The sequence below is a fragment of the Nannobrachium achirus genome (genome assembly GCF_963921795.1).
Source record: "Nannobrachium achirus genome assembly, chromosome: 14".
NCBI lineage: Eukaryota > Metazoa > Chordata > Actinopteri > Myctophiformes > Myctophidae > Nannobrachium > Nannobrachium achirus.
Window position 1 is genome coordinate 24,545,858 of NC_137821.1, and position 12,973 is coordinate 24,558,830.

The following is a 12,973-nucleotide window of genomic DNA, read 5'->3' on the forward strand; positions in this document are numbered from 1 at the left end:
TTTTGCGCGATCTCGGTCGTAATTCAGCGACCTGGGAAGTCCGCGATCGAAACTCTACGCTTGCTAAGGGAAGGGACGCGAGTTTAGAAACTCTACGCTTGCTAAGGGAAGGAGCGCCGCGATCGAAACTCTACGCTTGCTAAGGGAAGGGACGCGAGTTTAGAAACTCTACGCTTGCTAAGGGAAGGAGCGCTCGTTTTCAACAGCGTCGGCAGGTTAGCTACTCAGTGTCGGCAGGTTAGGGTTAGGGTTAGGGTTAGGGTTAGGGTTAGGGTTAGGGTTAGAGTTGGGGTTAGGGTTAAGGTTAGGGTTAGAGTTAGAGTTGGGGTTAGGGTTAAGGATAGGTTTTGGTGCACCTCGCGCGGTCCAAGTGACTACAATGGAGCGCTTCCTACCTCCGGTTCAGCCAATCACAAGCTTCAAAAGGTTGAATAGCGCTGCTGCTCTAGAATATTCTGCAAAAAGACCTTTTAAATACGACCGCGGACTTCCCAGGTCGCTGAACAACGGCCCGATCGCGCAACAACGGCCCGGGGACGACCGAGGTGGCGCAACCACGGCCGGGGGTCGCGAAACTAGACCGGCCGCGACCTAACAAGTATGTACCGCGAACTACGACCTCCAGAACCGAGACCTACGACCTCCAGGTCGTGGCCTAGGTCGCGACCAGGCCGTAGGTCGTTCGTATCAGCGGCTGTCTCTCCTAAGTTGTGTGAGAGTTGTGTGGGGGAGGCGGGGGGCAGAGACAGCACAATGCATTCCAGATTGAAGTCTAGTTGTTTGAAGTCTAGTGCGTGTTGTGTGCTTGTTGGATGGTGCTCTGTGCAACCACAGGACTCTCACTAGACTTCAAACCACTAGACTTCCATCCGCAATGCATTGTGCTGTCTCTGCCCCCCGCCTCCCCCACACAACTCTCACTCAACTTAGTGCTTGACCGTGTGTGGGAAGCCTCCAAGGTACACCCACACACACACACACACACACACACACACACACACACACACACACACACACACACACACACACACACACACACACACACACACACACACACCCTGTTCAACCTCAGGGACATCTCCAAGATACACAGACACACACAAGTGAAAAAATAAACAAAATTGAATGAATGAATCCATGACTGAATGAATGAATGAATGAATGAATGAATGAATGAATGTGACTGAATGAATGAATGAATGAATGAATGAATGAATGAATAAATGACTGACTGACTGAATGAATGAATGAATGAATGAATACATAAATGAATTAATAAATAAATGAATGAATACATAAATGAATGAATACATAAATGAATAGTGGCAATAACATGCACACAACATCAGCGGTCTGTCTGATACACCAGCCCTCAATTGATGATTATTTAGTTTACAGTTTACAGTTTAGGCATTTAGCAGACGCTTTTAATCCACACACACTCTCGCTTTTAATCCAAAGCGACTAAATGTAGGTATACAAAAAAGAAAAAGAACGAAAACTTGGCCAAGTTTGACTTTGACAGATTTCTATCCGGATATAGCGAGTGGAGTTCAGTGAACACAAAGTGCAGTTTTGTGAGTTTCAGTGTGTGTGTGTGTGTGTGTGTGTGTGTGTGTGTGTGTGTGTGTGTGTGTGTGTGTGTGTGTGTGTGTGTGTGTGTGTGTGTGTGTGTGTGTGTGTGTGTGTGTGTGTGTGTGTGTGTGTGTGTGTACGTGTGTGTGTGTGTGCGTGTGTGTGTGACTGTGTCCGTCCAGGTGTTCCAGGGGCTGCTCAGAGTGCACAGAGATTTCCACGACACCAAACACAACATCACCCGTCTGTGGGCCCATGAATGCTTCAGGTACCCGGCAGCCACCTCCCCCCTCTCTCTCTCCCTGTGACCGCATGTCTGTTATACTCCACTGTTTCTGTCATACTGCAGTGCTTCTTAACGGCAGCACCTCCAGCGGCCCAAATGGACGGTCCAGCAGGGACGTTCAGAGAATGTTTGAGAGGCAGGGGTTGAAATTCATAAAAGGTCCTTTTGGTGAAAATAATTAAAATTGCAGACCTCCAAGCTCACAACGTGTCGCGCCGCGACGCGTTGTGAGCTTGGAGGTCGGCTATTTTCGGTGCTTGTTACCACACTAAACTAAGCATGATCAAGTCAATACTGGAAATTCTTTCAACATAAGATGCTGCATTCAAGTTCAGGAGAGTTTGCATGGACAAGGCAATCCTCAGTGTTTATTAGACTCCCGGGAGTGTACCAAATGGAACCGAAATGGATCCATTCCGTTCCATTTGTACTTTCTCAGAGTTCCAGACCAGTAAGGGTCTATTTGGACTCAATAAGAGAACAAGTGTCCTAGTTGAATGGAGAACTTCACTCAGTTCATATATTTTAGACTCATACTCATAATCACTCAAGGTCATAATGAGATACATGATGCTCTATATTGTCACTGTCATGTGGAAACCTTGTATGTCTAAAACAGTTATTGTCCAGGAGGAAAAAAAGGCTTTTGTTCCAATGGATACAACGTAGTTATTGTTTAGTCACAAACTATTGTTAATACTTTTAATTGGTTCAATATTTATAAACCCCACAGACACACTTTCAAACTGGCCGTCGTATTTAGGGCATGTCATAGACTTTAAAAAAAAAATAGCACAACTAAAAGGCTCTGAGGTTGGATATCAGCTATTTCTTCAACTTTTGCACACCACTGTTGTATGAGGAAGTATAAAATGGGGCAGTCGTTTATGAAAAAATAAAACCGAGTCATACAGGGTCACGGTCAATATTAAAATGGTAATTAGGCTATGCATTGCAGAGTGGCCACAGTTTATATCAGTATTGACCAATCTGCACTGGGGAAAGTACATCAGCGCCGCGCTGACATCCTCATTGGAAATCTTTGGGTCCGGACTGTGCTTTAGGATGGCAATCAATTCAAAAGTCATTTGAAACATAACTGTAGCTCGTTTCTGTGTCAATAGACTGACAAACTGTTCAGCGGCCATCTCATATCCAGGTCTCTCCGTTTATACATGCTCTGAATGTTAGTGGCTCAGGAGGTAGAGCAGACGCTTGTGGACCGGAAGGTCCCCAGTTCGATCCCGGGCTCTCCCAGAGTTGGTATTGAAGTGCTCTTGAGCAAGACTGCTGAACCCCTAATTGCTCCCGATGAGCAGGTGGTGGCTTGCATGGTTTCCTCTGCAGGTTGGTGCCTTGGTATGGTTTCCTCTGCCATTCATGTGAATGGGTGCATGTAATGGACAATCATTGTAAAGCGCACTACTGTATATAAATGCACAAATTCATTTGAGCTGCAGATTTGAACCAGAAAGATTTGCTTCCGGTTCAAATCTGCCAATCAAACAAAGCTATGGGAAACTGACCTGGAAGAGCACATGTTTAAACCACCATCTAGAACAGTGATGGTTCTCAACCTTTTCAGTCCGCGACCACCAAAATAATCATATTTGAACTGGGGACCCGCTACCTAATTGTAGGAGCTGGCATTACATTTAGTTTGACTCTATCTATTCCATTGTGAAAATAGCCAGTTTACATGCTCACAACACATGTAGATCTGCTATTTCCACAATTTCTGCATTTAATATTTGACAATTTGAACAATGTTTGACCAGGGGTACTTTAAAGTCTTTAAAGTCCTTGAATTGTCACTTTAGAAATGTGCAGATATTGTATATACACACTTACACTGTATGTTGGTCTGTTTACTGTTGAGTGAGAAAACAATGTTAACATTTAGCTAAACATCTGAGGACCCCCCAAAAATTATTTGGGGACCCCTCTGGAGGTCCCGACCCAGAGGTTGAGAACCACTGATCTAGAAAAGAGTCTATTACCTTTTTGTTGCTGTTAGCTAACAGCCACCATTATCTAGTTGTGCTTCTATAGGTTACTTTATTTCCCCAAAGAGCCATCACACGTTACAATGTTGCAAACTACATGATTGCTGCCTTCTAGAAGGGAATTCGGGGAAATAGTGAACCTTGTGCGGCAGAGGTGTTGTAAGTGTGCCATCTAGTGGCTGAATGTTTTCTAATATATTTCACCTTGGGGACCTGCATCCTAGCCCAGTTTGGCAAACACTCAGGCACGTGCACACGTAGACATCAAAGGGGGCTTGAGCCCCTGCCCTTTTATCCGTCTGTAAAAAGTGCCCTCTCTAGAGCATGAATGCAGTTTTTACTATGGTGAAAGAAATAGTGGTGGGAAAAAATCGTTCATTTCCGTGAACCGAATCACCGTTCGTTCGTTTACAAGACAGATTCGGTCATGATCGTTCAATCGGTCGTTCACAACTTTCGAGAAGCGGGGGGGCGGGGCCGCGGGGGTGTTGGAGGCGGTCGTCACATCAGAGCAGAGAGCACTTCATTCTCGTTCAGAGCCGTGACCCAAATCCCTCTCGAGTCCTCTTTCCTTTGAATATATATATATTTTTGAAAAACCTATGTTTCTATGTCAGTGGTGCTCAAACCTTTTCATGTGAAGGACCCCCAAAATGATATGTATTTGACCACGGACCCCCACCTCAAAATATTTAGTTCCAGGGACCCCCCAGAAGCAAAATTTGAGTTACAAATGTTCACTTAAAAAAATACATATATTCAAAGGTTTGCACACATTTTCACAACTTTTCAAAAATAGCAGATCTACAAGCTCGCAGCGCGGCACTCGGTGCCGCGCCGTGAGCTTGTATATCTGCTATTTTTCAATAGCTAAAGTATACAATATTTCCAGGCCCCTCCACCAGAGCCGTGACCGAAATCCCTCTCGAGTCCTCTTTCCTCCTCAGTCAGTCAGTCAGTCAGTCAGTCAAACACAAGCAGTCAAGCACACACATCGAAACATAACTTTTCCCTGCTGTGCCCTGCACCCTAAAAGAATAAACATCGGAGTAGGCTACTTTTTCCACGACTGGTGCACGCATATCAATCAAAAACATTCACACCGTCGCCGCTTCTATCGTTATAAAACGGCCAAGTGTCGTCAACACTCAAAAGCGCAAATTGACATAATCACGTACCCGTTCAGAGAATGAACGATTATAGGCTATCCTGCCCCCTCCAATCCTTGTAATATGAATCTATAGTAATTTGTTAGTTTTCTTTATATCCAATGGCATGTTCCAGTCATTCCTATTTAGTTTCATTATTATGAACAGTGTTTCTAAACACTAATCGTGACGTTGTTGTTTTGCACTGTAGGCCTCTTGTGTAGGATAGATTAATGCCATAGAGCTGCTTTCTATGGTTTATATTTTAGCATCCTTTTGTATAGAACTGTACCTCTGCTTTTTTGCAAACATAAAGTAGTCAGTCAGTCAGTCAGCATTCTCGTAGGGTAGGCTATTCTGTCTGTCATCAGTAATCGGTACATCCCGTTCAAAGAATAAACGGATCATTCATGACCGACACATCACTAGAAAGAAATGCAAATGCCCTCTTTCCATGCCATGCCATGCAGCATTCAAGAGAATTGCACTGTCCAAACTATCCTGAACTTGAATGCAGCATCTTATGTTGAAAGAACTGCCCTCTCTATGTAGAAATCCATCCCGTACACCAAATCTCCAGTATTAACTTGATTATGCTCAGGGCCGTAGCGCGGCTAATCAGCGCTCTATGCGAGCTCTCCCGAATGTGCCTCTCCCCACTCGATCTTTGCGGGTTTTGGCGTGATTTTAGTCGGTTTTGGGCGGTTTGGGGCTGGTTTGGGTCCACACCCTCCATTTCGGCGCCCCCTCTAGGATGGCGCTCTAGGTGGCCGCTTAGCTCGCCTAGAGCTAAAAACGGCCCTGATTATGCTTAGTTCAGTGTGGTATCAAGCACCGAAAATAGCGGACCTCCAAACTTAGAGGTCTGCTATTTTCGATATTTTCAACAAAAGGCCCTTTTAGAAATGTCAGCCCCTGTCTCTCTAACATTCTCTGCACGTCACTGGCAAACACTGACGTATAAGGCTTGTTGAAATAATTCGAAAAAGTAATGATGTTTGTTCCACATGTACAGTATATTACTCTGCAATGGATGCTTGTGTGTCGTGTTCTTCTGAACAATGGTAAATGTTGATTATTTTAAAGTGCAAGTTGTAGCAGAAAACACCGCCACTGTTAGCCCGAATTGAACTCTCAAGCGGTTAATCATTTGCGTGAGAATTGCTGCATATCAAAAATGTTATTGAATATGAAACTTCTGAAAAAGTGACCAAAATTTGTCCAAATGCCTCGCACTGCGAGGCGTTGTGAGCTTGTAGATCAGTGTTTCTCAAAGTGGATTCCAGGGACTCCAGTGGGTTCCTTTAGGTGGGTCTAAATTGACCCTTACACGTCTGTAACTCTGACAAATGGAACCAAATGGATTTGGTTCCATTTGTACACTGTCAGAGTTAAGGGGAAACCTTGAAATTTGTTGTAGATCATCCATTTTCACAATGTTTACCTCTTTCTTACGTAATATTTGTCAATTTGGCCAATTTGGTTTTAAGAAGGTCTTAAAAGTGATTCAGTTGTAATTGTTGTGTTGTGTTGTGTGCAGGGTGTTCAGTGACAGGCTGGTGGACCACAGCGACATGGAGGCGTTTGTTGGTCTGCTGACTGAGAAACTGGCCTCCCACTTTGACCTCACCTACCACAACATCTGTCCTAACAAGACGCCTCCACTGTTTGGTACTACGCACACACACGCACGCACACACGCACGCACGCACGCACGCACGCACGCACGCACGCACGCACGCACGCACGCACGCAGATGGTTGTGAGGTTGGATGGCTTACAGGGTGTTTTTGAAAAATCGTGAAATTTGTGCAAATCTTTTAATATATATATTTTTTGGGAAAAACCTATGTTTCTATGTCAGTGGTGCTCAAACCTTTTCATGTGAAGGACCCCCAAAATGATATGTATTTGGGCACGGACCCCCACCTCAAAATATTTAGTTCCAGGGACCCCCCAGAAGCAAAATTTGAGTTACAAATGTTCACTTAAAAAAAGACATATATTCAAAGGTTTGCACACATTTTCACAACTTTTCAAAAATAGCACATCTACAAGCTCGCAGCGAGCTTGTATATCTGCTATTTTTCAATAGCTAAACCCCCCTAGTTGTTACGCCCCTGCACGCACGCACGCACACACGCACGCACGCACGCATATGGTTGAGAGGGTGGATGGCTTAACCCGCTGATAGATGACATATGGAATTGTGTGTTTGAGTCATCGATCGGAGAGCCAATCAATTCTAATTAGTAGAAGGATAGACAGTGTTTACATTTGTGGTCACACGTACACACACACACGGGTGCCTAATCGCCTTGAACATTCTTGCGAGCAACGTTTTGTTGTAAATCACGTTGTGTGCTTGTTTACATGGCTGTCATGTTGGATACACAGGATAAAATGCAAGCAGCACAGCAGGTGCTCTGATTGGCTTTGATTAGACAGCGGTCTGTTGTAGAGCAGAGCGGTCATTGTCAAAGAAATGACACGCGGCAATTCAGCGGTTGACCAAACAGAATCAAGCATTCAACCAAGCCGTGCAGTAAAGTAATTGCGACCGTCAGGTTGCAGTTGCTATCAAAACCTCCACCAATAGGATTGTTCCAGAGGGAGTAAATGTATACCTTCTGTGTCATCGCCAGAAGGCGCTGTTCCCATATGTGAACGACGAGAGAGCAATGTGACAAAACCTCCTCCAGCTGACAGTCACGTCACGCACGTCACGTCACACTTTTGCCCTACTCATATCTCTGCCACCGTTGCCCCTATCCATGCCAAACTATGTCATTCCTCACATGGCCCTCTTCTAGCCGCCGATTCTTGTAAATCACATTTTTGGACACTGCTCCTACAGATTCTGCCCTAAAATCACGCAAAGCGGTACACAGTATGTCTAGAGTCATGTCATCAACATGGATATGTCCCATTTAGCCCCACCATCAGGGGGATTTTTGCAAAACACATTTTTGGACACTGCTCCTACACATTTTGGCCTAAAATCACGCAAAGCGTTGCACAGTATCTCTAAAGTCATGTCAACAACATGGATCTGTCCCATTTCCCATATTCCCTCCTGATTGGCTACGACTGCCTTCTAAAGTGTGTGTGTGTGTGTGTGTGTGTGTGTGTGTGTGTGTGTGTGTGTGTGTGTGTGTGTGTGTGTGTGTGTGCGTGTGCACGTGCATGTGTGCGTGAGTCAGGTGACTTCAGGAAGGAGGTGGGCGTGTACGAAGACCTGGCGGACCTGAGCAGTCTGAGGAGCCACATGGAGAGCCAGCTGGAGGAGTACAACCTGCAACCTGCCGTGGTGCCCATGAGCCTGGTGCTGTTCAGAGACGCCATCCAGCACAGTATGACGCACACTCATGATGTCATGTTTGGGGACCCCCCACCCTGACGAGCACTTTTTTATAACACCTTATATTGTGAAAATAGCAGATCTACATGCTCACAACGCCTCGCGTAGATTGCCCAGAGCATGTAGATTGCTGTACAACACTGTACAACAGCAAGTAACACAGAGGCTTGTGTACACGTGATTGTTTGTCAAAATACGGCCGACGGGCCCACACCTGTTAACAGGTTAATAAACTTGACCTTTCACTCTGTACTTGGTCTGCTCTTTTTCCCCTTAACACCAAACCTCTTTGCCAAAAATAGCCGATCTACAAGATCAAAACGCCTAGCAGTGCGAGGTGTTCTGACCTGTAGATCTGCTATTTTTGGCAAAGAGATTTGGGAAAGTGGTTTATATAAAAAGGGAGAAAGCAGTTTCTATCACACAAAGATTTGGAGGACCCCCTGTAGTAACTCTGAGGACCCCCTAGGGGTCCCAGACCCCTGTTGAAGACCCATGGATTAGATTATTGCACTGAAGATAGCCGATCTACAAGCTCCGATCACTTCACTCTGTGACAGGTTGTGATCTTATAGATCAGCAGTTTTACTTGTTTTGTTGAGTTGTTTCATTTGTGCTTGTGTTCTAATTGATGCTTAAAGGGGAAGACCACCCATTTTCAATATTGAAATATGTCATTAATATACCTTAGAGGAAAAGGTAAAGAAAAAAGGTTCCCCCCCCCTTCTGTGTTGCCTAGAACTGGAGGATTGATTTTGGGGATTGTATTGTAAAGTACAACTTGATGACATCACACATTGTACTTTACAATACAACCCCCAAAATCAATCCTCCAGTTCTAGGCAACACAGAAGGGGGGGGACTTTTTTTCTATTTCCACACAACTCCTCTAAGGTATATTAATGACACAGTTCAATATTGAAAATGGGTGGTCTTCCCCTTTAAACGTGAGACATTTTCCGCTTGTCGTCGCCGGCCTTGTGTTTATCATGTGGGTGGGTTTCCTCTGTCTGTTATGTGTATCGCATGGCCACTTAATGAGAGATCAAAGTGCCTCTGAAAGGGGGTGGTTGTTTTGCCAGCCGCAGGGTGAGAGAACTCATCACACGGGTGACAATACAGGTCAGCTTCTCCGAGACACTAGGATAATTAAAGCTGTATGCATGGAGGACAGATAATAAAAGCACTGATGGGGATATGATTGTAGTCACACGTGTTTACGCACTGCCAGTAGAACAGTAACTACTGTACAGTATATACTGTGCTTACTACATTTATTTGTACTTAAAGGGGCAAACCACCCATTTTCAACAATGAACTATGTCATGTACCTTTGAGTTGTTTGCAAAGTAAAGGCCTGCTTCATCATAAAAGACTGTCGCACAAAACTAGTGAAAAAAGCAGATCTACAAGCACACAACGCCTCGCGGTGCGAGGCGTTGTGTGCTTGTAGATCGACTATTTTCACTATTTTAAATCATTTAAAAAAAATACGAAAAAAGTTCCCCCCCTTTTCTGTGTTGTTGTGTGCTGTGTGGTCCTCCCTTTAAGTACAAGTACATTTATAACTTTCACTACATTTCAAAGACAAATATTCTATTTTTGACTCCACTACATTTCTAAGAAAGGGAAACGTACATTATGAATTAACCACTTGAGCCTTATTTCAATTATAGTGAAAATAGCAGATATACTTTTTTAGAGAGAAGGGGAAAAGGGGCTAAAGAAATCAATCAGGTTAAAAACAAAACAAACACAATGCACACTTTGCACAGTGAAAGACTGCATAATCAATAGATGAAACAAAATAAAACATACATTTAACCACACATTACTGCAGAGACTAGATAAGACAAATAAACAGACTATAACGGTCTAAAGGACAGCATCATTCGTCGTTAAGAATGTCCATAAAAGAGTCTTTAAAAGCTGATCTTGGGACAGAAGTTTCGACCGTTTTTTGTAAGTCATTCCAGTCTCTAATAGAGTTATGTTGGTAACTCGTTTTGAATTATAGTGTCTGTCTGTGGGTGTGCTTGTGCTGTGTTCCTACAGTGCAAACGCAGATGTGTGCATTCCCTCCTTACTAATCCGTGTATAACAGAGCTTACTTACAACCAATGTCAGTACGTTGCGCAACATTTTATGAAGTGTCTGCAACCATTCTTTTTCCCAGAGGTACGTTGACCCCCCGGCTCCACCGGGCGCGTCGAGCGTCGCGTCAACGTCAACGCTGGGAACGCTCCCGTTTTAATCAATGAAGGTGCTCCATTGCCGACGGTAACGTCAACGTCGGACGCTCCGGTGACGGCGTCCAAACTCGAAAATCGCCCCGGTTCAATTTTTTGACGGCGTCCACAACGTCCAGTCATGTATAAAATATGAATAAATGCATTGTAGGCTATATATAAATGTAAGCTATATACTGTACGTGCATTTCTGCTGTTGGCTATCCATTCACAAGGGTGACTAGATGTCCCAAAAATCCTAAAATATTTTTTTATGTAATTACAGCGGTCTGCTTTGATAAAATTATGTACAACAGGCTATAATCTATATAGCTATATGTTCACATTCAGGTCACAAATAGTTTTATTCCTGTTTGAAAGTGATTTTCATGTTTTGGAAATGGGCTATATTGGCCATAGAATTAATACCTCACAGTCACAGCCGCTGCGCTGCAGTGGAGCCGGTCGGACGTCAATGTGACGGCGTCAATGACGCCGTCAAGACGCAGAGCAACGCGACGCCGCCAGTGGAGCCCTGGAGTAAGCATGATGTGCAGGGCCCAATGCCATCGTCTGTGAAGGTCATACATTGAACTTGAGGTCCACCAAGATGTTTTGAATCGTTTACAATATGCGCGCTGCCTTTTTGTAAACATCAGTTGCGTGCCGTAGCACTGAGCATTTATTTTGCGCTGGCACGTTCACGTGTGGAGTTTTTTGTTTCTTCTTGAAGCTGCTTGAAGTTTGAGCTGAAAAGTTTTCAAACGTAAATGTGTGTGTGTTTCCTCCTCCACAGTTACCCGCGTGGTGCGAGTCATCAGCCAGCCCAGAGGCAACATGCTGCTGGTGGGGATCGGGGGCTCCGGCAGACAGAGCACGGCCAAGATGGCCGCCTTCCTCTGCCAGTACCAGGTGTTCCAGGTGGACGTCAGCAGACACTACCGCAAGCAGGACTTCAGAGAAGGTGAGAAGAAGCTCTCACTCACCTGGCTGCTACTGTGTTCCATTAGGCCACTGGTTCCCAAACCCATTCGTGGGTCATGGACGAATTTGTATGGGTCACAACTTAAAAATCTAATTTTCGGGCACGGTGGCGCAGTTGGCAGCGCTGTCGCCTCACAGCTAGAAGGTCCTGGGTTTGATTCTCGCAGGGGGACGCTGTGGGTGCTGGGGGTGCGTTTCCTCCTCCGCGTCATCAGCGCTCACACCCTAGGTAGGGTTGGCGAAAAGGGCCTTTCTGTGTGGAGTTTGCATGTTCTCCCCTTGTCTCCTAGGGTAGATACCATCACAAAAACATGGAGTAATCCTGGTTTCTATACCGCCTCCCCCTGGCCAGCCAGGGCTCCCCAGGCGTGGCGGAGGGAGAGCAGAAACCAGGAGGAAAGGTTAGGCAATTTTACACTCTCAGAGTTACAGAGATGTAAGGGTCCATTTGGTTCTTAACACAGCGGGTGCCCACGAGGTGTCAACGCGACAATTTCTTTGATGTCGCTGGAGGCCCACGACGCGGTGGACGCGTTTACTGTAATTACAGTATAACTTTATATCTCACCGTTAGGTCGGGGCTACGCCTGGATGTAGCCCATTAGCCGCTAGTCGCTTCGAGTCGACGCTGAGAGCATCGCGCAGCCGTTTTTCTCCGTATACTCCAATGCATTTCCCCATCTTTAAAGCCCTTTATCTCCGATGTTTGTTTTATGGCTAAAACTGTGGCCGCGTGCGGCAAAATGTCCAAATTTTGATCGGCAGTGAACAGCTATGATCAACACTAGCCCATACAGTAAGTTACACAATAACATCCTGTCTGCGCTCATGTGACCAAGTGACGTCATCACGCATGCATTGACGCAACAGGGCCTCGTATTCTTCTATGGAAGTGCTATGGGGGCACTCAGAGGGGATGACTGGCGCCTCCTAGTGGGCAGTCGATGTGTTAACAACCACTAGGGGATCCCCAGCTAAATTTGTGAACACAGCATCACAATCATTTTAACCCACTTATCCATATTTTATATGTTGGCTATTTAAAAAAATAAAAAGCTCACAGCACAATTTGTGCTCCTTGTACATCTGCTATTTTTGATTTCTGGGGTTTTCAGATGGGGGGGTCCGCGTCCAAATACATATCAAATGCATATCAATTTATGGGTTCCTTGTCATTAAAAAAGTTTGAGAACCGCAGAGATACAAGGTTGCTGCATGCCGGACAGCAGTGTTATATTACAGCCATGCCTCAACAGTCCATATTGATTGACCCGTAGTCAATCAGAGGCTGTTGCAATGATTCAGATCACCCCATGAAGACAGATGGAGACGACTCTGTCCCCCGGATACGTGTGTGAGAAATCAATTTATGGCTGTTTGGGTAA

The 12,973-nt window shown here is 45.0% G+C and overlaps 1 protein-coding gene across 1 annotated transcript in view; it reads left to right on the forward strand.

Moving 5' to 3' along the window:
- dnah2 (dynein, axonemal, heavy chain 2) overlaps positions 1–12,973 on the forward strand; it is a gene marked incomplete at both ends in the record, with an annotated part of 552,347 nt that overhangs the window by 415,059 nt on the left and 124,315 nt on the right. Inside the window, 4 exon segments of the mRNA XM_080741500.1 lie at positions 1,758–1,843; positions 6,556–6,686; positions 8,219–8,368; positions 11,401–11,568. Coding sequence (XP_080597626.1) covers positions 1,758–1,843; positions 6,556–6,686; positions 8,219–8,368; positions 11,401–11,568 — 535 coding nt within the window.